We start from the raw sequence: 26,506 nt of genomic DNA on the forward strand, positions 1-26,506 counted from the left end.
GCCTGGAGAGTTTGGGGAGGAGGAGTGTACGCCTGATGGGGGTGCACAGGAAAGGTATGGCATGTCTGTGAAGAAGCTTTTGTTCTTATGGAGGGAAGGAGGAATACAAAATTTGGGGGTTGGGAAGGACTTATGTCTGGGGAGGGGGCCTAACAGAAAAATGAGGATTAGCAGGACGGTAGGGCAGCCACAGCCCTGTTTAGGTGGGTCTAAATGAATATACACACGTGGGGCGGCCACGTTGCGTTCGGGCCCAGGAGGACTCGGGTGGTTTCCACAGGAAGCCTCACTGGTCCTCCGACAGTTACCTTCTTTCTAGGCGTGACTCTATGGTACTGCAATCCGCACGGGCTGCTCTGCGCGGAATATTGGGCCGTCCGAAGGCAGTCTCCTCTCTAGGAAGCCGTCTCGGTGGCCATTTTGCCCAAAGCTCTTAGCTGCCGAATTGCGTCAGTTTCGTCCGGTCCCGAGTCCGGGGCGGGCCCTTCATTTGCAAGACTCATGAATAATTGAGTACCGGGCTGCCGCTGTTTGCGTGCGGCCGCGCGAGCGCCGCAACGGCTTCCCACTCCGGGTTTTACATCGGCTCATGAATATTCACGAGGCACCCTGGAGGCGGGGGCCTGGGCGGAGCGGGGGGCGCGGCCCCGCCGGGGCTCGCACTAGCTGGGTCCCACGGTGACCACGGCGGCGGGGACTGGCGGTGGGGCGCCAAGCAGAGCGGAGCCAGGTCCCCCGGGAGCGCGTGAGTGAACCGGGGTGGGCGGGAGCGCCAGGGACGGGGCGGGACCGGGAGTGGGGCATGGAGGGAGGGGGCGCTTTGCAGCCGGGGCCTCGGCTGAGGATGGAGGGGGCTTCCCAGGGAAAGTTTGCAGGGGCCGCGGGCGCGGGGGACCTGGCGCGTGTGCGCGGGGGCGGAGGGCGCGAGGTTTGGCGCTCCTGCTGGCGGAGCTAGAAGAAAGGGGGGAGGGGGCGCGGGCTCGGGGCGGGGCCGGGGGGCGGAGCTGCGGGAGCGACCCCCGCCCCCCCCCCTGCCCGGCGCTCATCCTCTCCCCCCGGCTCCCAAACGGCACGCCCCCAGCCACCCCAGTCTGCCCCGACCAGCGGCGTCCCGGGTCCAGAGTCTGCTCGCCGGCTGCTTCGCATCCAGCGCACAGGTCCTCCGTCTCTCCCGCTCCCTCCTCTTTCTCCACCCGCCCCTCCTCCTCCACCTCCTCCGCCTCCTCCGCCTCCTCCACCTCCTCCTCCTCCTCCTCCTCCTCCTCCTCCTCTCAGCTGCCGCCGCCCCTTCTGTGTCCAGAACTCCCCACTGGGCCCCCAGACGGCCCCTCGCCCTGGGCTCTTCCGTCTTCCCCTTGCCCTCCCTCCTCCAGCAGCTTACACGCTGTCCCTGCCGACCTCTCTGGCCCTGGATCTAGCCGGAGATCCCAGGGTCTGAAGGCCCCCCCCCCCCCACGCCGAGTTCCCTCCAGGCTCCTGCCCGGGCTGGAGCTGTTCAGTCCTCTCGTCCCCTCCCCCAAGCCCTTCTGGCGGTCTTCGCTCCCAGGGGTCAGCCGGTCTCCCCCAGACTCGAGAGAATGAGGGTGGTGGTGGGGAGCTGGTTGCTCAGAGCCGCTGCGAATCCGCAGCTTCTGGCCACGGCCAGGACCACCTGGGGCCTCTGAGCTGCTGTGGGAGCGTCCCGGGTGGGGGAATCTGTGCCCCCGCCCTCAATGCTGCTTTCCTAGGCCAGCTCCTCACCCCGGAGAGGAACCCATTAAGCCTCCAACTGTAAGGGTCTTCCGTTTCGAGGCCAGCCCCTCTCCATCTGTAACCACCCACACCATGTCCCTTGTGATAATGTTCAAGGACAAGGAAGCAGTCTTGTGTTTTTACATTTTATTTTTCTGTCACGTGCCCCTCCCCCAGGCGCACTTGGATGCCGCCCTGCACAGCTAATCACCCAGCCACCATGGGCTGGCCCCGTGCTTGTTGCAGTCCTGGGTTCCTCTCCATGCATCTCACAACCTCTCCTCTGGGGCAGGGCCAAAGGTGGGTGGGGTGGGCTTGGCAAAAGGGGCACCAGAGGGCCCTTCGTGGTGTTTGGGGGTGACTTTGAGAGAGGCCATGCTCCTGGCAGGTTGGAAAGGGTTGGGTGGCTCTTGCAGACTGCATGTAACCAGGGGACAGGAACCATTCCCCCTTCCTTTTGAACATAGGGGCAAGGCTATGAGCTCTAGGGTGGCGTGCCTGGGGGGTTTTGTGGGTAGGAAGGGAACTGAGGAGGTAATGGAGATTGTGAAGAACAGGTGACTTGGCCCAGGGCATGTGGGAGTGAGCGAATGGTCTGGGAATGCTGGCAGCCTGGGGTAGGGGGATGAGGAGATGATCCCAGAGACTGGATACTTATTGGATACTTAACCATGGACTAGGCATCTTTATCAGGTGTAAGCCTCCCAACAGCCTTAATGGTCCCATTATTTAGATAGGGAAACTGAGGTTTAGAGAAGTAAGCACATGCCTGAGGTCACAAAGCTAGAAAATGGTAGAACCGTGCATCGTTGAGCCCTGATCTGTCAGATCCTGCCGCTCCTGCCGCTCCTGTGACAGGTTTGGAGAAGGGGAAACTCATTTGGCTTCTCCCATGGGGCTGCACCACTTGGTGTAGTTTCTTGCCTAGCCCCTCTCAAGACCCCTTCATGCCAGCCCTAGGCTGGTGAGTGCGGCCCACCTATTCCCTTTCCATTGGTTGTGGCTGTCCCGCCCTGGCTGTCCTAAAAGGGGGAACCCCAGGGAGTTTTTCTCCTAAGCTACCCCACCCCCCGGATGTTCTCAAGCACTGTCCCATTCTCCTTCCTCTTGGCGAGGCTCTGGAAATCCAGTGGGAGGCCATTGCTATGGCAACAGGACTAGGCCCTGGCTTTACCTCATCAAATTCCAAGCTGAAGCCAAAGCGATTGAGAAATTAAAGAAAAAAAAATGTATTCCAGATGTTTACTTTTTATTCCTTATTTTTCCGTGTTTGGATGAGACAGCTCTGAGGGAGGCGGGATTGGGGCAGGGATGTGGAAGGGGGAGGGGGTGTGTAGGGGAGAGGGAACCACTCCCAGCTGCTGGAAGGAGGGCGGGAAGGAGGGTGAGCAGGAAGGGGGAGGCAGGCTGTGGGGCGGAGCCCCAGGTTGGGGAGGAGCGGGTTTTTCCCGTCTCCCATGAGGTGATTCACGGAGAGAGTTCAGACTTTGTGGCCCCTTTGCTCTGCCTGGGTAGGTACTGCCAAGCGGGGCAGGGGGACCCAAGGGGCGCCTTGGAAACAGGAAATGGGGTGGTCTGGGAGAGCTTGCCAGAGAAGGGAGCAGTGAATGGGTTCCTGAAACTCTAGGACTTTGGGGTTACGAGGCAAGTTTAGGGAGTTTTCTGGGCAAAGTGGAGGACAGGGCTGCTGGGGACCTCCCTTGACTTACCCCACTCGCTTCCAAGGTCCCGCCTTCTGTCCCATACTCGGCCAGCTGGTAGAAGTAGGAGACGGACCTCGCCAGGCCTTCCGCCAACGCCCAGCTCTTTCTCCTCCTTTCTCCTCCTCTCTCTTCCTGGGTCTCTTCCACCCCAGCTCACACCTCTCTGTTTTCCAATCTTCATGCAGGGGCTGCCGCATGTGATGAAAGTGTCCACGCTCCGGGAAAGCACAGCCATGGCTTCCCTACCACCCCGGGAGATGGAGGAGGAGCTGGTGCCCGCTGGCTCTGAGCCAGGTACCGATGGGTGCAGGGTGGAGCGGGTGGCTGGGGAGGAGGGTGGGAGAGGCCGAGGCTGCCCTTCCCCTTCTGTCTTGGGGGGTTGGCAGGCTAGTGATGATTCTGCTGAAGTGGGAGTGGGGGAAGCAGGGAGTCCTGAAGAAGGACAGGGCTCGGCTCTGGGACTGTTTGGGGTCTGCAGAGCCCCAGCAGGTAAGAGCAGACAGGGGTCTTGGTGTGTTCTCCCTGTGGCCCCGAAGGGAGAAGCAGAGTGCTCCTTTGTGGGGTTTGAACCCAGCCCGGCCCCCCCGTCTAGACTCCTTTCTTACACTGAGCCGAATGAGGGTGGTAGAGGATTCTGTTAGAAGGCCCATGAGTAATTCCCAGGCCTTTTATTTGGCTTCAGAATGCTTTATGTAGAAGGTAGGTTTCTGGTTTTGTTTTTTCTGTGGAGCACATTTACTTCTGTTTGTCTTAGGTCAATAGTAAGTTTGCATTCCTGGTCACACACCGGATGATGGGGGGGGAGGTGACCTGGAGGTCACTGGGAAGTTGGGGGAAGCTGAGCTGGGATAAAAAGTTGACTGTGGATGGTAGTAGAGTAGTGTACAAGGGGAAGGACTGCCCTGAGGAGATGGTGGGCTAGCTGTCTGATGTGGGCAGGAAGGCATTTGTTTACTGGCTTATTTGCTCATTGATTCATTCATTCTTTCATTCATTTGATAACTTGCCGGAGGTGCCAAGTGGGGTACAAGGAGAAATAAGGCACCACTGGGCCCTTAAATAGCTTTAGCTTATAAAGGGATTTGGTCAAATATCTTGGGGGTTGAAAGAGAGAGAAGGGGCTTCTGGGTTGTGCATGAAATCATGGAAGAGGTGGCATTTGACTTCTGGCGGGAGGATGTGGACATTCTGAGACTGGGGAGTGGGAGAGGAGGTGGAACAGGGACGTGTGAGAAGTTCTGCTGCCTGGCTCTTGTGACAGCTCCTCTCCCTTCTTTTTTGGTAGGTGACCCCCGGGCCAAACCCCCAGTCAAGCCCAAACCCCGGGCCTTGCCTGCCAAGCCAGCCCTGCCCGCCAAGCCTAGCCTGCTGGTGCCCGTCGGGCCTCGGCCCCCCCGGGGCCCCCTGGCTGAACTGCCCTCTGCCCGGAAGATGAACATGCTGGCTGGACCCCAGCCCTACGGTGGCAGTAAGCGTCCTCTTCCCTTTGCACCAAGACCTGTGGCTGAGGCCCCCGTGGGGGGAGAAGCCACCCAAGAACCCGGGAAAGAGGAGGTGCCCCCCTTAACACCACCAGCTCGCTGCGCTGCCCCAGGGGGCGTGCGCAAGGCCCCCGCCCCCTTCCGCCCCGCCTCGGAGCGCTTTGTTGCCACCACTGTGGAGGAGATCTTGGCCAAGATGGAGCAGCCACGGAAGGAGGTTCCGGCCAGCCCTGACCGCCTCTGGGGCTCCCGCCTCACTTTCAACCATGATGGCAGTTCCCGCTACGGCCCTAGGACCTACGGTGTGGCCACCAGCCCCAGGGATGAGGATGGTGGGAGCCTCTCCCGACGATGGTCCCAGGAGGTGCCAGCCAAGTCCCCAACAGAGTGCCGGGAAGAACCCAGCAAGACCCCTGAGGAGAGGTGAGGGGTGGGGGACTGTACATTTTGTAGCTTGGAGGTCATGGTGGGTGACCCCATCTGGGGGTGGGGTGGCAACCTTCACCTCCTGTGCTGAGTGCAGGCAGAATCCTGCCTCAGCGTCCTGAAGCGTTTTCCTAGGAGAAGGGTTTTATTGTTCTGATGTTCTCTTTACAACGGTGGTTCTGTTTTCAAAGCTGATGCGTGTTTATGGTGGAGTTCACCTGCGGCCGGATGGAAGATTATCTTTAGTTTGTACATATACTGAGAGCCAGGCAACCAAGATAGGTATTTCCCAAATGTCCCCTCATTTAATCCCCAGCCATCATGCTGGGTGAAGAGAACCACAGACCCAGTTTAGAGATGAAGAAACTGAGACTCCAAGGTGACTCCCCAGCCCCTTGGCTGAGCTGGGATTTGAATTCAGGTCCTCTCCGATTCTGGAGCCGGTGCGCTGCACCACCAGCTCCTATTGCAGAGGGAGCCAAGTGCCAGGTCCTAGGGCTGAGTGTGTAGCGGGATAAGTAGGAGGAGTCTGATGGGAGAGATAAGACACTCAACACACCTTGCTGCTGAGTCCAGGTAGTGTGAATGCGTGGAAATTACAGCTGGGATGGAAATTACAGCTGGGATGCGGACTTGCTCTTAACAGTCTTCGTAACATAAGCAGAGCTGGTGTGGGTGTAGAGAAGAGCCGGCCATTGGGTGAGGACAAGCAATTGGAAGGAGGGGAGAGGGGACCCCAGGGCCATGGAGGCCTCCCTCAGGGCAGGGAGAAGGCTGCTCCAGGCAGAGAGGGCCCTCTCCCTCATCCCCCTACCCTGAGAGGGAGGGCTGAGCTGGGTGCACTGGAAACCAAAGGCCCTTGCCCCGCCCACCAGCCTTGCCCATCTTTCACCTGCAAGTGCCTGGAGGCAGGCCCAGGAGTTAACCTTTCCTGTGTCCTAGGCCAGGGCACCCGGGAGATCACACCCAGCCAGCCTGGATTCCGCCCTCCTTCCTCTTTCCCTCCCTCATTCCAAGAAGGGCTTAGGAAGAACAGCTTCAACCTTGGAAAATCACTCTTCCCCCATTCTCCTCCCCCTGCAATCCTTAAGAAGTATTGGCAGGGCAGACTGGACCAGCTGTACTCTCCCTGGCTGGAGAGCCTTAACCCCTTATGGGTGGGGGAAAGAGGAGTCATCTTTTTGGGAAATCTGAGGGTCACACAGGATGATTTCCTTAAAGTAGCTGGGGAATTCAACCCTTTAAGTGCAGATGGAGAAGAGACACTATCTCCTGGGTCAGTTTCTCTCTGGAAACAGGTTGGTTCCAGGCAAAGGTCACTGGATAATGCCTGGGGTGTTTAGCCTTGGAGTGTGTTAAAGTCCTAGAGAGACTGATCTGCCCCTCCTCCACCCTGAGAGGCCTCAACATCTTGTGCTTCCATTTCCTTTTTCCCTCACAGGAGCTCCCCTTCCAACTTGGCCTTCAACGGGGACCTGGCCCAGCCGGCCAGCTCTGAGCCACCTGCTGACGTAAGTTATCCTTGTGTTATGAATCCGAATCAGCGTTTTAGAGCCGGACAGGCCATCCGAGATTATCTGTTCTGCCTGGGGAAACTGAGGCCCATGGAGGGGAGGATGACCTGCCCAAGGTTGCCCACCTAATTGGTGTCAGAGCTGGCTCCAGAGCTCTCTACCAAAGAGGCTAAAGTGCAGTTCAGGCCACGAAGCTGCTCGTTATGACAGTCGAAACAACTACAATTTATGAAGTATCTGTGCGTGCCAGGCATGTCTCAGGAATGTTAACTAACTTAGTCCTTGATCACTCTGTATCAGGGATTCTTAACCTGGGTTCCATGGATTTTAGGGGGTCCATGAGCTTGAACTGAAAAAAATCAGCCTATTATCTTTTTTTTTAAAGATTTATTTTTTATTTATTTCTCCCCACCCCCAGTTGTCTGCTCTCTCTGTGCATTCGCTGTGTGTTCTTCTATGACCGCTTCTGTCCTTATCAGCGGCACCGGGAATCTGTGTTTCTTTTTGTTGCATCATCTTGCTGTGTCAGCTCTCCATGTGTGCAGCGCCAGTCCTGGGCAGGGTGCACTTTCTTTCGCGCTGGGTGGCTCTCCTTATGGGGTGCACTCCTTGCGCGTGGGGCTCCCCTACGTGGGGGACACCCCTGCGTGGCACGGGCACTCCTTATGCGCATCAGCGCTGCGTAGGGGCCAGCTCCATACGGGTCAAGGAGGCCCGGGGTTTGAATCGCGGACCTCCCATGTGATAGGCGGACGCCCTATCCACTGGGCCAGTCCACTTCCCCAGCCTATTATCTGTATAGTCTCTGACCTCCGACGTTGAGTGTCATAAAACTTACTGCCGCTACATTCTGAGAAGAGGTCCCATGGTTTTCATCTGACTGGCAAAGGGGTCCGTGAAACAAAAAAAGGGTTAAGAACCCTGCTCTAGATAGAAGGCGCTGTTAGGTGGCCTTCTACAGTAAATGATGCAAGGATTGCCAGTGTTATGGTGTAAAGGGTAGACCTTCTTTAGAGAGCCCTGACCAGCTGGAGGCTGCACATCTGCCATGTGCGGACACGTGATTCCATTCATCACGCGTCCCACAGATGTTTCCTGAGTGCCTACTATGCACTGGGCTCAGGGGAGGCCGCAGAGAGGGAGTTCTCCTCCGAATTGGGGGAGGCTGACACAAACTCCGGCATCATGCAAACTGACGGATGGGAAAACTGTAAAGGTGGACAGTGCTGGGGCGCAGGTGGCTGGGGATGGCCTCACTGGGAAGGCGGCTTTCAGAGGTGAGGGAGCGACTCGTGTGGAAGTTGGGGAAGAGCATTCGTGGCAGAGGGATCTGCAGGTCCAAAAGCAGATCGCAATGAGAGAGGTGTTGGGTGGCTGGCGGGGACCGATAGGTGACAGGGCCAGACTGCATCGAGCGTTGCGGGCTGCTATAAGAACTTTGAGTGAAGGGAAGTATCCATTGGAGGGTTTGGCGGAGAGGACTGATGTGAGCTGATTTAGTTTTGAAGCATCACCCTGCCTGTTGTGTTAAGAATGGATGCAGGGTAAGAGCCGTAAGGGGCCAGTTAAGAGGCTGCTGGAATCATCCAGGTGAGAGGCCATGCTGCCTTGGACCCTGCAGGTAGTCTACAGTGGAGGAAGTGAGAAGTTGTCGATTCTGGATAGAATTTGAAGGGGGAGCAGACAGCATTTTCTGCTAGATTGATGACGGGTGTGTATGTGTGAGAGAGAGTGAGTAGAATCAAGGATGGCTCCTGGGCTTTGGCCAGAACCACCGGAAGGATGAGCTTGCCATTTCCTGAGATGGGGAATTCTCAGGGTGGAGTAGGATGGGGTGGGGAAGGATGTGAGGACCTTGCTTTTGGACTTGTTGCACTTGAGGTGCCTTTCAGACATCTGAGTGGAAAGGTTGAGTGGGCAGTTGGATATTCAATTCTGGAGTTCAGGGGACCTGAGCACGCTAGCGAGGGAAGCTTGGGAATTGTCAGTGTACAGAAAGTGGTAAAAGGTGAAAAACCTCAAGACTGGCTGTGATCCCCGTGGGTGTGGGCGGAGGTACAGCAGGCAGACGGCAGGACGGACCCCTTGGGACTCCACCCTTAGGAGGTTGGGGGGAGCATAGAAAGCACCTGCAGGGCAACCGGGAAGAAGCAACGGTGAGGTGAAGGTTGAGTCTTGGAGGAGGGTGCGAAGGGCATGTGAAATGCTGCTGACTGGTCAAGGAAGGGGGGCACTGAGAATTGGATTTAGCTCCGTGGAGGTCATTGGTGACCTTGACTAGGGTATTTTGGGTGGAGAGATGGAGGAAAAAGCCTCTTTGGAGCGAGTTCAAGAGAGCATGGGACCAGAGACTGTAGATGGTGACTGTAGACAGTGTCTTTGAGAAAGTGGATGGTAGCTGGAGAAGGATGTGGGGTCCAGAGGGGTGTTTTTGTTTGATTTTGGTTTTGATTTTTTTCAAGACGAGAAATTAGAGCAGCTGGTAGGTTGCTGGAAAGGATCCAGTAGAGGGAAAAATCGATGATGCGGATGAGAGAGGAGGGGCCAACTTTAGCTATGAGTGTGGCTGTGGAAGGAGAGGCGGAGCGCCTGGGCCCCTGTGCAGGTGGCAGGTGGTGTGAGGGCGCAGGGGTGCGGCTGTTCCCAGGGAGCAGGAAGCAGGACCATCAGCTGGGCGAGGGAGGGAGGAGGAGGAGGCATTGGAGCTTGGAGGTGCGGAGAGAAGACGGGAGGTCTGGGGAAGTGGGAAGTGACAGAGAAGGGACGCGGTCGCGAATCTGAAGTGAGACCATCCGCTGTGGTTGCGTGGTTTCCTCTAACCACACCCAGCTGCTGGGTGGCTGGCTTAGGCTGATGGAGAGCTGAGTTTAAGCAGCGTGATGAAGGGAATGAAGGAGTTGAGGGTGGGTCCCTGAAAGTGACTTTAGTGATGGTAAAAAGAGAAGTGAGGGCATGCAGAGAATGGAGGACCCTGGAAAGGAAGTGGGATTAGTGGGCTGTGCTTCCCAGAGGGGCTGTAGTGTTGAGGGTGTTGGGGAAGTAGAACGAGTGGGTGGGTGTGGGACACTTGGAAATTGAGATTATGGAGGGGTTGCAGTTATTGATAAGGAGAATGTCTAGGGTATGGCCCTGGGAGAGTTGTGGGCCCCCGAGTCATTGTGGGGGGAGTAGGTCAAGGACCACAAAGGCAGGATATGAGATATTATATCAGAATTATATATTATATTTATGTTACTGTGTGTGTATTATATATATAATAATACAGTAACATATATAAGAAATAGAAGTGGTATCTGGGAGCATTGCAGAGAGCCAGGAGCTAAACTTCCCAAGGAGCAAGAGGAACGGTTTGTGGTCTGTAGAAGATGTCAGCAGGAGGGAGGGATGTGGGCGATATAGTTGGAGCTTCAAATCTAGAGCATTATAGAGAGAGGGAGGCTGAAGGAAATGGAAGGAGCCTTAAGAAACAAGCGGGACCTCTTCCCTTGCCCAAAGGTGGCGGTGACATGGGAGAGGGCAGAGGGGAAGCATGACCTCTGGGCAGCGCCAAGGTCACATAGAGCAAGACCCACTTCATGGGGGTCAGCAGAGCGGAGCAGTCAAGGAAGGCTGGGGGCTCATTGTCCCCCTTGGTGTCCCTGGCCTCCTCTGTCTGTCCCTGTCCTGCATTTCCCCCAGGTTCCTTTCTGTCGGGTAAGTCCTGAGCTGAGAGGCACAGGTAGTATTTAATCCTCAGTGAGCTCTCGTGAGATGGACATTGTGGCCGTCAGCCCCCGTCACGGATGGGGGAGGGGAGGCTCAGAGAGACCACCATACAGGAGGGCCTCTGGCTTGGAGGAGGCCGCGTAGGGGTGACTCCCAGCCTGGTGCTTTTCGTGTCCCGCCAGTGGCCTTCGCTCTAGTCCCAGGGCCTTTCTGCTTCCTGGGGTAGCGTGGGCAGCTGTGGATATGCAGAGTAGGGTGGGGGGTGCCACGCCTCCCCCCACCATAGATACGCCTGGGAGCTTGTCTGGAGCTGCTCTGTGGCACCTGCCCCTCATGCCCAGGTGGTCACAATGCTCAGTTTTCCTTCTTCCTAAAGCAAGTCTTCTTGACCCAAGAACCACAGACTCTAAGGAGATCCTTGGGTGAGCTTAGTATGAAACGGTACAAATGATGCTCTGGGAATAAGGCTATGGGTATTTTCTGGTTGAGCTGGTCTAAAAGGGGCCTGTGATCCTAAGGCTCAGGACCCCTGCCCTAAACCATCCCTGGAGCGTCTCTGCCCTTTCCTGAGAGGGCCTCCCTCTGAGCTCTGGTTTTCTCTCCTTGGTTATGGGTGAGAGGTGAGGAAGCGGCTGACCTGGGGCCTGTATGGAGCTGAGAGGTGAGTGATGGCTCTTGACTTTTCTCTTGCAGGTCCCCTCCAGTCCAGGCCCCGCCTCAGAGAACAGAGGCTCCGCCAGCCCAAGCCTCCCCACCGAAGCCTCAGGCCCAGTGCCTGGGTCTCCCCGCCTTCATCCACCTGATGGGGGCTCTCCCCGCCACACTCAGCGCCCAGAAACCCAGAGTCCTGCAGCTTCTAGGGCTTCTCCCTGCCTCCCTGTGACCCCAGCACCCCCAAGCCCAGCCCTGTCTGAAGAGGGCTCCTGCCACCCTCCCAGTCCTGGGCTGCCCACCGAGGGGGCTCCGGGGGCCCTGAGACCCTGCAGCCCTCCCCTCGAGAAGGTCTTGAGGTGCCCCAGCCCGGAGCAGCCCCCAGCACGCTCGCCCCGGCCTCTGATCGAGGCGGGTGATTCGCCGGACCTTGCTCGGACGTTTCCATCTCGGGGGGAGGCGGTGGCCCAGGGGGATGCTGACCTCCGTCCCGTCGGCCTGGCCCAGCGTCGATTCTCAGAAGGTGTGCTCAGGCCGCCCAGCCAGGGCCAGGAGAAGCTGGGGGGCTCACTGACTGCCCTGCCTCAAACCCAGGGGAGCCAGTCAGCCTTGGACCATCCCTTTGAATGTGGGACAGAGTCCAACTGGAGCTTATCGCAGTCCTTTGAGTGGACCTTTCCCACGAGGCCCTCGGGCCTGGGCATGTGGCGACTGGACTCCCCGCCCCCCTCCCCCATCACCGAAGCCCCTGAGGCTGCCGAGGCAGCCGAGGCCAGTGACTTGGCTGTGTCCCAGGAGGGAGTTTCTGATCAGGGGCAGGGGGGCGCTGCTGGTTTCTCCCCATCCCGAAAGGGCAAAGGGGAAAGCCAGCCTCAGTCCCCAGCTGTTTCCCTCGAGCCCCTACCTACAATGGGGGGCCCTCTGTGGCAGGCGGAGGAGAGGTGTGCGGAGCGGGAGCCCCTGGCCGGACAGGAGTCCCCTCTCCCTCTGGTTGCCAGGGAGGCAGCCCTGCCCATCCTGGAGCCGGTCCTGGGGCAGCACCGGCCAGCACCCCCCGACCAGCCCTGTGTCCTCTTTGCCGACACCCCTGACCCTGGGCAAGCCTTGGCTGCCAAGGAGGAGGCCATGACCCTGGCCTGGGCTGAGACCATGCAACCCAGGACAGGGGCTCAGGACCCCTCCAGGGCATCCCCCGAGCCTGTGGGTCCCGAAAGTAGCTCCCGCTGGCTGGATTACCTCCTGGCTTCGCCACCACCCAGTGCTGGCAGTGCACGGCAGGGAGCTGGACCTGAGCTGAAGGACACGCAGACCCCCAGTGCCTGCTCCGAGGTGAGGGCCCCAGGGCTGGAGGCCAGGGCTTGGGTGGGCGACATTCTTTCGACAAGGGTAATGCATGGGATACGGGGGCGGGCAAAGATGGTGGAGCAGAGGTGCCTGGAGACAGCAGTCTGGAAGCTAGGGTCTAGTGTGAGTTCATTTCCTGACCCCGCCTTGGCCTTTAAGAGTCTATGGAGGGTAAGAAGATGCACAAAACATTTGGTGCGGTGCGTGGTACTTGTGACTGTTCATTGGATACGAAAGGCGACATAGCCTGGTGACTTCGAGCAGGGGCTCTGGAACCAGCCTGCCTTGGGTTCATGTCCTGGCTCTGCTGTTTATTTGTCCAGATGTGACCGTGAACAAATTACTTTTTCACCCTATGCCTCAGTTTCCACACCTGTAGAATGGAGCTAACAATGATGGTAATTCCCTCACAGGGTGCTCGCGAGGAGTAAATGAGTTCGGGTAGTGCCTGGTACTGAGAGCAGCGTGCTTATCCTGAGTGCTTCCTAAGTGTTGACTCAGGACCTGCCTTGTGTCCTGGCACCAGCGGAGGCAGAGGTTTGGGCAGGGTCATGCAGCCAGTCAGTGGCTCCTCACTGGTGCCCTGACCCTGGCCCAGGGCCCTTTCTCCTTACCAGGCTGCTTCTGACTGGAAGGGTGAGGGTCCAGGTGGCTTTTGAAACATTTTCCAGACTGCGTGGGCTGGTGGCCAGGGTGGGGGGCCTCAGCAGGGGAGGAGGAGGAGAAGCAGGAAGGGGTTAAGGCCAAGCTGGCTCCTGCAGTAGGTGTGTCTGTCCCGGGATGTGGGTGACTCAACTGGCTTCTGGGCGGGGCTGCCAGAGCTGCAGCTGCTCCAGAGGGAGCAGGGCCAGGGCGAGCGCGCGGGCAGCCCAGCCGGGGCCGAGCCGTCGGACAGGTCTGGACGAGGCAGCCTTGTCCCGGTGCCGGCCGCGCCCAGCAGCCCCGGGGGTGGGGGAAGGCGGGGGCCATGGCCTGGCGTGGGGACGGGGAGAGGAGCGTGTCTGTCCTGGAGCGGCTGCTGGCCAATGCGGCGCTGCGGGACGAGGCTGGTCGGCTCCGCAGTCCTGAGCCCCAGGCTGGACCACCCTCCGGGGTGAGTCAGGGAGAGGGGGCGGGGGTGCTGGGAGCCTTGGTGGGGGTCTCTTCCCAGCCCCAGAGCCTGCCTCTGCTGCTTCCCCCAGGGCGGAGGTGAGCCTTCCTAGGGAGGGCTAAGCAGGGGGATGGGAGGTGGGGGGACGGAGGGAGGGTGGGGGAAGGGGAATGGGGGGGTGCTTTCCTTAGGGAGGGGGGCTTGGGAACTCAGGGGTGGCTGTTGGAATCTTGCCTTGGAAAGGAGGTTGCAGGAGGCTTTGGGTCTCCTAAGCGGAAGTGCCCCATCCCCACCCCCTTGTGAAGACCACTGCTCCAGGCAGGCCCTTAGCCAGGCATTGCTCAAGGGTTGTAAACATGGTCCCATTGATTGAGTGCCCATTGCTGTGCCAGGCAGTAAGCTAAGTACTTGGCTTCAATGAACTACTTTAATCCTTTTTTGCTCCAACCCCTTGTGGGAGGGGTTAATCCCTGTTTAAAGGTGAGTACCCAGAGCAGTTAAGTGATTTACTCAAGGTTACACAGCTGGGGTCCAAACCCAGGCAGGGCTGAGTCTCCTTCTGGCTCCACTCCCTCCCTGGTTGACTCTAAGTGCAGTTTCTTTGTTGTTGTTGTTGTTATTATTTTTTTTTGATTTCTAGGGACTCCTTGGCTGGGCCCAGAAAGATCTGCAGAGTGAATTTGGGATTGCAGTGGACCCACATCCCAGCACTTTCAGCCCTTCCAGCTGGTCTCAAGATACTTCTCAGGACTATGGCCTTGGGGGCATGAGCCCTGGAGGAGACCCAGGGCTTGGAGAGAGTGGTTGGACCTGCAAGTATGGGCCAGGAGCAGGGGAAAGGAGCACCAGGGAGTGGGTCAGCAGGCATGCTCTCCGCCAGGAGGAGGTGGAGATCGGCAGTGGAGATAAAAGTGAAGCCTCTGACCTGGGGGGGCTCCCGGCCCAGGACCGGGTGATTGGAAAGCCAAGCCAGGTCCAGGAGGCTGAAATACAGGACTGGGAGTTCAGAAAGAGGGATTCCCAGGGCACTTACTCCAGCCGGGATGCGGAGCTCCAGGACCAGGAATTCGGGAAAAGAGATTCCCTGGGCGCCTACGGCAGTCAGGAAACAAGCCTTCGGGACCAGGAATTTGGGAAGCGAGATTCTCTGGGCGCCTATGGCAGCCAGGAAGCAAGTCTTCAGGATTGGGAGTTTGGAAAGAGAGATTCCCTGACCGCTTACACCAGCCGGGATGCCAGTGAGCAGGGCCTGGAATTGGGGAAGAAGGACCAGCTTGGCAGTTTCAGGAGCGGGGATGCGGACAAGCAGGATTGGGAGTTTGAGAAGAGAGCGCCTCCCCTTGGCACCCCTGGCAGCTGGGAGACAGAGCAACAGGCCCAGGGGTTCGGGAAGAGCGCCTGGGCGAGTGACTACAGCGGTGGTGGCAGCTCCACGGCCCTCGGCTCCCCGGACAGAGGCTTTGGAACGAGAGGCCTGGACCCCGGGTTCGGCCCCAAGGAAGCCCAGCAACAGGACGAAGAATTTGAGAAGAAGATTCCGAGCAGTGAGGACAGTCTTGGGGAGGCCAGCAGGGAAGCAGGCCAGCCAGAAGGGCGAGAGTTGGGGGGCTTGCTGAGCCCCAGCACCCCCCAGCTGCAGGATGGGGCGCTTGGGCAGAGAGACCAGAGCAGTTGGCAAGGCAGCGACACCAGCCAGGAGGGCCAAGGGCTGCAGGGCAGGTGGCACGCAGGGGCCCTGGGCACTGGCAGTGCTGACCCAGGAAATGGCGAGACAGGGAAGCGAGGCTGGGCCAGTGAGTTCAGCCTCCACGTTGCCCCCCAGTCTGAAGCGGCGTTCAGCTCGGGGCAGCGAGACTGGAACAGCGACTTCTGCATTGATGACTCTGAGAGGAGCCATCAGTTTGGCATCATTGGCGATGACAGGGCGAGTGGTGCTGGCCTGAGCCCTCCTGGCAAGATGGGAGGTGGCCACCTCGTGCCTCCTGGGAAGACTGAGGTGGACTGGGCTGACCATCTGGGCCTCAGGAACTTGGAAGTGTCCAGCTGTGAGGGTTCTGGGGGCTCCCGTGAGGCCAGGGAGGGTGCCGTGGGACAGATGGGCTGGTCAGGCAACCTGGGCCTGGCAGACATGGGCCTGGCGAGATGTTTGGAGACTGAAGGGTCTGAGGAGCCCACGGGGGCCGGAATTGGGGAGAAGGACTGGACTTCTGATGTCGGGGTGAGAAACGGAGATTTGCCCGGGATGGGGGAGGAAGGAGACTGCAGCCAGGCCAGAGGGAGTGGTGTGGGGCAGACCGACTGGTCTGCTGTGCAGGCCGGAGAATTTCTTAAGTCACGGGAGCATGGAGTCGGACAGGCAGACTGGACGCCTGACCTTGGGCTGAGAAACATGGCGTCGGGGCTGGCCTGTAGCCCCGGGGAGCCTAGAGAGCTCGGGGTGGGCCACGTGGACTGGGGCACTAACCTGGGCTTGAGGAATTTGGAGGTTCCCTGTGACCTTGAGTGTGGAGGTTCCCGGGAGCCTCGGGGATGTGGGGTAGGGCAGATGGACTGGACCGAGGACTTGGGGCCCCAGAACACGGAGCTCTCCAGGGAGCCGGGTGAAGCCAGGGAGCATGGGGTGGGAGAGGTCAGCCAGTGCCCAGAGCCAGGCCTCAGGAGCAATGGGGGCTCGTCCAGAGACCCCTCAGAGGCCAGGGAGCTGGGAGTGGGGGAGACAAGCAGGCCAGAGACCCAGAGTGAAGACAGCTCCTCGCCTGCCTTGGAGACCCGCCCTGAGGACTCCGGAATGGAGACTGGAGAATCCCCCAGCTTTGCAGCCAGGTAAGGGAGCCCCATTCCGGTAAGGGAGTGAAGGTACGACAGTGGTCTAAAAATTGAAACTTATTTTGAGGCATTTAGGGCTGTGCATTTTCCTTTTTTTTTTCCCCCTACGGGTGACTTCCTTTTTTTTTGAACAATCAGTGCAACGTTTGAGGTATTGCTCTTTCACAACCCAAGTTTTGGGCTCTTGGTGATTTTGTATTGTGACTGTGCAGGAGGAAGGGCTTTACGTCACATCTGGAATGATTTCTGGTGGGTTCCACTTGTGTGCATAGCAGCCGTTCTCCAGGCCACCCAGGCCAGGAGCCATGGCTTATCCTGGGCCAGGGAACCCGGATGCTTTCGTAGATGTCATCCTGGCCCTGCCGTTCTGGGCAGTGAGTGGAGTGGACAGTGGTGCCTATTGATTCTTACGGAGGTTAGGAACTTGCTGCTTCTTGCCTGCTCTGCCAAAAGGCCTGGAAAAGCAACAGTTTCAGAACCTGACCTTGGCCTCCATGCCCAAAGTTGCTGAGTGAGAGAACTTTCCAAAGGTAGTTTTATGAGCCAACCACAGTCTTTTATGTTCTAAAACCAACTGAGGTGATTTTGCACCTGCAAAGGGTGCTAAAACGGCATTGTATCTATTTCCTTAACATTTCCTTCCTTTGCGTTCTGCCTTTATTTTTTTGACTGATTAGAAGATTCTACTTTTTCCAGCCCTGGAGCAGGAGCTTCTCACCAGGCATGCGGGGAACAAGGGAAGGGAGCTGTTGGGTGGGGGCTTTGCTGTAAGTGGAAGGGGCTACTGGGAGCGAGAGGCCGGTGACAGGGACCAGGAAGGGTCTGGAGAGAATCCAGGAGGGGATTCTTGGAGGGGTCCAGAGAGGCGTTTGGGGCGGAGGGGAAGGTGGGTGAGCAGGAGATGCCCACAGAACTTGAGGAGGGGGCCCTCTCTGGGGACCCCTGTGGAGGGAAAAGGTGGAGGAGGTGCATGTGGGGAGCAGTCAAGGTGCAAAGGACTTGGACGGTGGGGAGGGCACAGGGCTGGGAGGCAGGCTTGCGTGGTCTGGAGGAGTGACTGGACCTTCCCGAGCCTCAGTTTCTAACGGGGAGGTGCAGGAAGCTCCACGGGGTTGCTCCTGATTTCTCTGCCCAGCCCTCCCAGAACTCCACACTCCCCAGTGCTTAGCCTCACTTCTCACCTCCTTGATCTTCACAGCTGTCCTGTGAGGCAGAAAGGGGATTTTGCAGGTGGAGAGGTGGTGAGACCCTCTAAAGGTCCTGGAGTCAGCAGTACCTCTCATTTAGATGAAAGACTTTCAGGTGTGGCCCCTGCTGTCCTGCTTAGACCTCAAAGGAATGGGACCCACAGCCCCCTCCCCCCTTTCCCCTCTGATGGGGAGGGCTGCGGGGGCCTTTCCAGGCTGACGTCTCTTTCCCTTTCTATCAGATGGAAGAGGCTGGTTGGGAAAGAGAAGAGGAATTGTGACTGGACTGGACTTAGGGGAGGGGTGGGAAAATGGGGCGCCCTCGGCCCTCTGCTCCCTGAGCTATGGTCTCCACCTCCCCTTGAAAACTCAAATTTTTCTGGCTATGTTAAGATAAACTGGCCAGGGGGCAGCTGGGATACTGTACAGGTGAGCCTCTTTTATGCAATAGACTGTGTGCCTCCCCCAAACCTGAAGGAGAACAGTTGCTCTGGAGGACTCGTTTGAATTTCATGCTTTAGGGCAGCCGTTCCCAAAAATACGTTCTAAAGCCTACCAGTCCATGAGTAAGTCTGGAAAATGCTGTGTAATCTCTGGCTGTAGAAGTATGTTAGCTTATAGGAGCACATTGGCGACAGTGAGAGGTACAGCAAGAGGCTGGTTGGGAAAGAGAAGAGGAATTGTGACTGGACTGGACTTAGGGGAGGGGTGGGAAAATGGGGCGCCCTCGGCCCTCTGCTCCCTGAGCTATGGTCTCCACCTCCCCTTGAAAACTCAAATTTTCTTTAGTGCACTGTTTTCCAGACTTACTTAACTAGTATCCCGGACCAAGCATTCTGAGCATCTGACCTCGGGAAGCACTATACAATGGAAAGTTTCTCTTGAAAGCAAGCTCTTGGAGGTGCCTTGGATAAGGAGAAGTAGTTGAGTATAGCTCAAAGGAGTCTGGCTTTGGTCCTGATTCCATTCCCTCCTCTGTGACCTCAGGTGAGGTCCTTTTCTGCACCTTAGATTTCTACCCCCCATGAATTGGGAATAACAGCACCTGCCAACTTTGTGTGATTGTTGTGAGGGTTAAGAGTTAATAGATGTGAAGTAATAGAAACCTGTCTTGCAGGTGGCCATCACTGTGGGGGGGATATTAGCTCTCTATTTGTATCTGTTTTGCATGTTTGGACGTGAGGTGCATATAAAGTGAGGCCCATGGGGACATTTCGGTCACTGTCCTGGGTCAGACGAAGGTGCCTTGATGGTGCTGTTGGCTGGAAAACCGTCCCCCAGGCCACACCATCCTAGTGGGAGCAGCACCTCTGGCCCCCCCCCAGTAGGAGCTGTGCACGGTCCTGTCCTCCCTCTGGCTTCCTGGTCATCTTCTAACCCTCTCCCTAAACCCCAGGCATTTTGGGGTCTTCATAGAATCCTAGGGGAACCGTAGAGATCCTTGAGTTCCGCTCCCTTATTTCAGGGCTGGGGGAAATTGTGGCTCAGGAGTGTGGCTTGCATGAGGTCCCACAGAGCCCTGGGGCCCTAGCCTTGTGGCCTCCTCTCTGGGTGCCCTCCCTGTCCCTCTGGGGTCAAGGTCAGCTGCTGCCCCTTCAGGCACATCCTTCCACTTCCAGCCCTTAATCCTCCCTCATTTCAGGTCTGGGGGCCTTGAACACTGGGAAGCTGATTTTCTGCAGATTCTCATATATTGCCCCCCCCCCGGCCATATCCCAGCGCCTTCAGGATGCTCAAAGTCATGACAGTAGAAGGAATGGATGTCTAAGAACAGACATGTCTTCTCAGGCCAAGATGTCTTGGGATGGTGATGATTGTCCTGGAATTTATTGTTTATCAGTTGCTAAGTATGTGCTAGTGCATATTTCTGCTGACAAACCCAACCAAGTGTAGATACTTTGATTATGTTACAAATGAGGAAACTGAGACTCAGGGTGGGCGAGTAACTTTGCTCAGGTTGCAAGTGTGGCCTGGAGAGTCTGAACTCAGCACCTGTCCCTAACCACCATACTCTCCTGCCTCCCTGTCTGGGAAAGGCTCAGGCTGTGGGTGTCTTGGGCATTCAGAGGTGGGAAAGTGGTCCTCAAGATGGGGTGAAGGGTAAGTGGGATTTAGACAGGCTGGCAGGAATGGTGTCCACTGCCTTTCCCAGGGTCCTCCCTCCTGTGCCCTCCTCAGGGCCACCCCAGAGCCCACTGAGCTTCCTACACTGACCCCAGCCCCGTGCGACTTGGGGCACAGATTTTTCCTTCTGCCTTCAGGTGTTTCACATCCCTTTAGCTCCGGGCAGCCTCTCTCTGCCCCACCCCAGAGAGAGACTTTGGGCGGGGCCTCCTCCGGCTGGGTGGGGTGCTCTCGCCTCCCCTCCCCCAGGCCTCTCTGACTTTGAACTGGCTTTGGCTTTGGCCCCCATCCAGGCGGGCTCCTGATTCCACCGCCTCGGTGTACTTCTGCCGGCTGCCTGCCACCGCCTCCACCCGTCCCTCCCCAAACCACTTTAATTTCCATCTGTCAGCAGCTTGTGGAAGGACAGACTGACTCGTGCTCTCCCTGACCCTCCCTCCCTCTTCCCACCCCCTGTTGACTCACCTGCCTCCTCCCCCTCCAATCCTGTCGGGAACTCTTGGCTTCCGGGCACTGCCTTGCCAGCTTTTCCCAGGCCACACTGGCATGGGTGTGAGTGTGCGTGTGTGTGTTAGGGTGTGGTTCCTCTGTGCTTGGATGTGTGGTGGGGGTGGGGGTGTTTTGAGTGGCAGCAGACGGCACTCAGCTCCTGTGGGAGTGTGTGCTGTGAGTGTGCAGTGTGTGGGTGTCGGCAGGTGGTCGGCGCCCTGCTCCCGTAGGAGTGTGCTAGTGCAGGCGTGCACGTGCTCAGTGTGGCATGTTTCAAGGGAACTGCAGGCAGAAGAGGCCTAAGCTATGTCGAGGTCCAGGGTGACCCAGCCTTTCCCTTACAGCAAACCTTTGCTCAGTCCCGCTCCTGGGCAGGCCGGGGCCAGGCACTTGGGGCCCCGGGAGGAGGGCCCCTCCCTTCACTCGCCTCTGCCCTTGAGTAGCCTGCAGACTGGCCATGGGGACACGGAACAAAGAACTGCAGGACCCTGGGGCAGGGGCTGGCACAGGTAGGAGCCAGGGCTTGCCCAGCGGACGGGGAGTGACCTACATGGCTGGGGGAGGGGAGCAGGTCAACTTAAGAGGAATCGAGGAGCAGAAAGAGTAAATGCTGTTACAGCGGGGGAGCTTTCTGGTAGAAGGAGCAGCTTGTTGGAAGACAAGTGTGCGAGGGCCTGGTGTGTTTCGTGGGATGGGGCCCAGGGAGGTGGGGAGTGGGGGCTGAGAGGAGGCACGGAGTTGGAAAGAGGCAGGGGGGCCAGTACCTGCCTCAGCACGCAGGGAGCGCCAAGCACTGTGCTAAGTGTTTTCGATTCCCAGTGGACGACTCCGAGGTTGTGAGAGGTGAAGGGAGTCATCCATGGTCTCAGCTAGTAATGGCAGGGACTTGACCCCTGTGTGCTGTGTTGCTCAAGGCCCCGACCACGTCCTTCTTGAAGGAGTCTAGGAGAGGAGATGAGTCCTGCCAAGTGGGCCGTGGGAGGGGGAGAGGCGCCTCCTGGTTGACCTCGTTCTCCCGGCCCTTTTGCAGCCCCAGCGGGTACCCTGCCCGCCCCCCGCCCTCCGGCTCCCAGGGCCTGCTGGAGGAGATGCTGGCCGCCAGCCATTCCAAGGCAGAGGCCCGGCGGGAGTCGGCGGCCTCGAGCCTCAGGGGCCTGTTGGAGGAGGAGGGAGCCGTGGCAGGTACAGATGAAGGGGAGTCTATGGAGCCTGGCAGAGATGCTCTGCCCTCTTGGAGGCCCCAGCCTGATGGTGAAGCCAGCCAGACAGAAGAGGTGGACGGCAGTTGGGGCCCCTCAGGAACGGAGCGGGGCGAGCAGAGGCCGGCCCGGACCCCTCGGCGGGCCTCGCAAGGGCCTCCCCCCAGCACCCCCAGTCAGGACTTCTCCTTCATCGAGGTCAGTGGGGGGTGAGCCTCGGGCAGTGGGGGGATGCCTGTGAGGGGCCATGTGGGTGATGGAGCCAGAGCCTGGTTCCTGGAGCCTCCCCTGAGCGGGCTTGGTCCCAGGGAGGCCGAGTGGGCTGTGGGTGTGTCTTTTGTGGGAGTCTCCCAGGTACTGGAGAGCGGCTCACAGCTGGCCGCTCTGCAAGGGTTCCTGTGGGGTGGGGTGGGGCCAAGGGATGGGAGGCATAGTGCTGCCGCTTTCCCCTGCAGGACACCGAGATCCTTGACAGTGCCATGTATCGGAGCCGTGCCAGCCTGGGGCGCAAGCGTGGCCACCGGGCCCCGGCCATCCGGCCTGGGGGCACCCTGGGCCTGTCGGAAGCGGCAGACTCGGATGCACGCCTGTTCCAGGACTCTACGGGTAGGGCCGATGGGTCATTGGATCATGTATCCAGGGCCGTTAGCCCAGATCGTGCGAGGTGGGGGAGGCCTGTGGGGTCTGTGTTGTGCGACCTGGGCCTAGCCCCCTCCCTGGGCCCTTGCAGAGCCACGGGCTTCTCGGGTGCCGTCGTCAGATGAGGAGGTGGTAGAAGAGCCTCAGAGCCGCCGGACACGCATGTCCCTGGGTACCAAGGGGCTGAAAGTCAACCTCTTTCCCGGCCTGAGCCCATCAGCCCTGAAGGTACCATTTGATCAGTAGGCAAATGCCACCGGCCACATGGCCAGCCTGCATCCTGCCTTTCTGCTCTCCCTCTGTCTACGTGTTCCCCCTTCCTCCCTCCCCCCCTTCCTTCTCTCCTCTCCTGCTGGCTAATGGAGGTCTTCAGAAGCTCACGGCTTGCCCTTCTGGGCCCTGTTCTATGTGCTGAGTGGGATGGAAGGAGTAAGGAAGCAGGCCCTGACTCCCTGAACCTCATAGGGCAGTGGGGAACGAGCCCTGCCCACAGCGAACCCCGGTGGAAGAAGCTTAGGGCTCCTAGAGAAGTACAGACAAGGGCTGCGATCAGAGAGGCCAGAGATAGGGAGGTAGACTGGGGAAGGCCTTGCGTGCGCAATTGATCTTGGCTCTGCAGGCCAAGGAGTTGACTTGCGGGTGGAGGGGGAGGGGGTTTCAGGCAGAGGGAACATAATGAGCAGAGGCGCAGCGGTGGGAAACGTGTCTGAATTCAATCCAGCAGGGTCTCTCTGAAGACCTACTGTGTGCACGGCATGGCTCAGCTGAGCTAGGCACAGACCTTGGCTTTAAGTAACTCCCCATGCATCAGGGTAGACAGACGGTGGGGGTGGGGTACGGTGTGTGCACCAGCTTCTGCCTATCCTGCCTATCCTCTCTCACATCTGTCTGGATCTGGACTTGCCTTGCAGGCCAAGCTGCGCTCCCGGAACCGCTCAGCTGAGGAGGGGGAGCCGGTGGAGAGCAAGTCCACTCAGAAGGAATCTGCCTTCCAGCGTTCCAAGTCCTGCAAGGTCCCCGGGCTGGGCAAGCCCCTCACGTTACCTCCCAAGCCAGAGAAATCCTCAGGGTAGGTGCCTTCAGTGCCGGGCGTTGCCCCACCTCACGGTTTTAGCCTGCAAAGGAAACCTCACTTTACAGAAAAGGAAAACTGAGGCCTGGAGAGGTTTCCATGCCCCAGGTTAACTGTGTTCGAACTCAGCAGCTAGAGCCTGAGCTGCCTCTTTGGGTTGGAGGGAAAGTGTATTAGTCAGCCAAAGGCATGCTGATGCAAAATACCAGAAATCGGTTGCTTTTTATAAAGGGTATTTATTTGGGATAGGAGCTTGCAGATACCAGGCCATAAAGCATAAGTTATTTACCTCACGAAAGTCTTATTTTCACCTGTTGGAGCAAGATGTCTGCCGATGTCCGCAAGGGTTCAGGCTTCCTGGGTTCCTCCCTTCCAGGGTCTTGCTTCTGTCTGGGTTCAGGGTTCCTCTCTTCCTGGGCTCCAGCTTAAGGCTTCAGCATCAAACTCCATCAAAAACCCCCAACTCTGTCCTTTGCCATGCCTTTTATCTGTGAGTCTCCACCCACCAAAGGGTGGGGACTCAACTGGCACAAGAGGTTTACATAATTAATAAAGTAAACTTATGAATCCGATATAATCTAATATGTCCAGAGGAAAAGATCAGTTTACAAACATAGTCTAATACTTCTTTTTGGAATTCATCAATAATATCAAACGACTATAGGAGGTTTCTCTCCAGATCCTGCCTCCTCATTTTGTTCAGCTTCCCTAAAAAGTTTGCCTTCTGACCTTTGCCCTCTGCCTGGTAGGTCGGAAGGGTCATCGCCCAACTGGCTGCAAGCCCTGAAGCTGAAGAAGAAGAAGGTCTGAGAAGTCACTGAGGTGAGGGCAGGCTCCTGTTGGGGTTGGGCGCGTGGGGCTCAAGCCCCGGAGAACTTGGGCTGCCTGTCCCTGCTTCCAGCCCAGGGCAAGGCTCTGCACAGGCGACTCGGGGTCCTCAGCTGCCCCTGGATCTTGTCCACCAAATCTAGGCCTGGGGTGGAAGAGGAGGAGGACACCCTCCCCAGCCCCTCTCCCTGGGCTCAGGGACAGCCCCCATGACGGTGGTCTGGGCCCGCCAGGGTTGGGGTGGTTCATCTTAAGGCCACGTAGCAGGGACCTTTCTCACTACTGGGCAGAGCCACGCTGGACACAGGAGAGGAGAAGCTGAAGGCACCGCCCCCCCCCCCCCCCCGGCCGCATACCTCCCCAACCTGTCCCCTTTGTTGCAGGTCCTTCCCATCTGGCAGTCTCAGGCAATGCCCATTCCTGTGGGGTCCCCAGGCGAGGAGACGGCTGGAGCTCCCACCATGCCCCAGGCTGCAGCCTCTGCCCTCCCACCACCTTGAGGAGCGTCTGGGGAGGCACATTTATGCACTTTGTATCCCACCCCCATCTCCCCCTAACCTGGAGTTGGTCATTAGTGGTTGAAGGTTTCAGCCCCTCCCTTGCTCTCTTCCCTCCTCCCTCTCTGTTTCCTTCTCCAGCCTCCCTTGGGTTTTCTTTTGATACCAATTTATAGCGTTTTTTATAAAAGCCTTTGATTTTTGTAATGGGCAGAGCCCTGCCCCAGCCCTGCCCCAGTTCCCCCTCCACCCTGCCAGCCCCCCTGGACCCTGGAAACCAATGACATTTTGCCACTTGAAACAATAAAACTTTTTGGGAATTGGTGCTGCCCAGGCTGTGTGTGTGCCATGGCTCCCCATTCCCACTGCCCAAGGCTTGAGTTGGAAATCCTGGCTCTACCCCTGACCCACTGGGCTGTCACTCTGGGACGTTGAACGTGTCATGTCCACTCTTTGGGCTCCAGTTCCCTTATGGGTGGGGTATGGGTGACAGTATACTGATTGCTGATAAAGACAACCCCCAAATCTCAGTAGCTTAGCACAAGAAGGCTTATTTCTCACCTATGCACAGCCCAGGACAGGCTGGCGGTGGGTGCTCTCTGCCTCTCGATGTCATTTGAGAGCCAGGCTCCTTCCCCGTTACGACTTGACCATCTCCAGGGACCAGGAAGTCCTCTGTTGCAGCCAGTGGGGAGTGGGAGCATCCTATTGGAGACACACGTTCTTCTGGCCAGAATTCAACTCCTGGCCCCCTCTAATTGGAAGGAAGAATGGGAAATGCATTCTAGCTGGGATGGCCAGAGAGCTAGAGGACTGATACTAGTGAAAACTAACTCTTCTTGCTAGGGGGTTGTGTTCTGTGATCTGTAAGGGTCCTTGCAGGCCAGGCCTTCTGGATTGTCCCCCAAAGCCTGGGGAAGTGGGCTCTGACCTCCCCCACCCAAGCCCCAGCCCTTGGTGTACTGCTGTCCCACAGCCCAGTTCAGATTTTCTGGTTTGCCCAGACTTGCCAACATCTCAAGGCCAGCGTCAGCTCTCCTTGCCCGTTGGTAAAAGGAGAGGCCCTGTGGGCCTGGAATTGGCCCTTGGGAGTCACTGGCTCCCAGCAGGTCAGAAGTCCAAGTGAATTAGAAGTCATCTGCTTCACCTTTTCTAGACACATTGACTTGTTGCCTTCCAAGTGTAGTCCCTTGTGTTCTGGTGGATAGTTATATACCCCAATTGAGACTGGTCCTGGTTTGGCCCATGTTCCTGAAGGAGCCATTGTAAATAGGGCTTCATAAAGATGTTATTTTAGATTAAGGTGTGGCCCAACTGAATGATATTGGATCTTAATCCAGATTACTGAAATCCTTTATAAACAGAGGAAATACAATCAGACTAGGGGGAGAAAGCCACAGGGAAGGACTGGAAGCCAGAACTTGGTGGGAACCCAGAAGGGAAAGGAGAGGATGTGGCCACGGAAGGGGAAAGCCAGAGAACCCAGATTGCCAGCCGGCCAGAATGCTGGCAACCCCGGAGGAAGAAGCAAGCTATCTACTCTCTGAAATGGGAGCCAATTAGTCCCCATTGTTTATGCCACACGTTTGTCATAGCAGCTTTGGAAAACTAAGGGACTTTTTTTGGAGGGGGGAACGGGGAGAACACTTTAAGGTATTTCTCTGAGCCTGGATGCCCTCCTTAGCCTAGATCGGTGGTCCTTAACCCTCGCTGTGCATCACAGTCCCTGGAGGTACTTCCCAAATATGCATATTCCTGACTACCCTGCAGGATTTTATTGAGGAGGGTATGCCCAGAAGTCTGCATTTTGAGAAGCCCCTGGAAGTGAAGGCAATGGGCCTCAAGTGGGTACCAAGCTGTACCCGCCCACCAGGGCCCAGCAGAGCCGAGCTGGCACAGGCTCTCTCCCAGCCTCCCATCCCCTCCTCCCTGTAGGATTGGCAGAAGCCCAAGCCAAACACTTAAGACTCATTAGTGGAACAAATGGAGCCTGGGTCGAT

The 26,506-nt window shown here is 57.7% G+C and overlaps 1 protein-coding gene across 4 annotated transcripts; it reads left to right on the plus strand.

Moving 5' to 3' along the window:
• The first annotated feature begins 623 nt into the window (after positions 1 to 623).
• TNKS1BP1 (tankyrase 1 binding protein 1) lies at positions 624 to 24,831 on the plus strand. 4 transcript variants are annotated; one of them, XM_058305432.2, is made up of 13 exons: positions 685 to 745; positions 1,909 to 2,031; positions 3,620 to 3,728; positions 4,720 to 5,338; positions 6,783 to 6,852; positions 11,254 to 12,540; positions 14,286 to 16,468; positions 21,302 to 21,668; positions 21,926 to 22,076; positions 22,201 to 22,337; positions 23,021 to 23,178; positions 23,931 to 24,003; positions 24,393 to 24,831. In XM_058305432.2, exons 3-12 carry the CDS (start codon positions 3,635 to 3,637, stop codon positions 23,989 to 23,991), a joined length of 5,127 nt encoding a protein of 1,708 aa, XP_058161415.1. In that variant the 5' UTR covers positions 685 to 745; positions 1,909 to 2,031; positions 3,620 to 3,634; the 3' UTR covers positions 23,992 to 24,003; positions 24,393 to 24,831. The 4 variants fall into 4 exon arrangements, with proteins under 4 accessions (XP_058161414.1, XP_058161415.1, XP_058161413.1 ...); XM_058305431.2 differs by lacking the exon at positions 1,909 to 2,031 and having other exon boundaries at positions 624 to 745; XM_058305430.2 differs by lacking the exons at positions 685 to 745; positions 1,909 to 2,031 and adding an exon at positions 1,059 to 1,157.
• Positions 24,832 to 26,506: the final 1,675 nt, after the last annotated feature.

The sequence above is a fragment of the Dasypus novemcinctus genome, chromosome 10 (genome assembly GCF_030445035.2).
Source record: "Dasypus novemcinctus isolate mDasNov1 chromosome 10, mDasNov1.1.hap2, whole genome shotgun sequence".
NCBI classification, from domain to species: domain Eukaryota; kingdom Metazoa; phylum Chordata; class Mammalia; order Cingulata; family Dasypodidae; genus Dasypus; species Dasypus novemcinctus.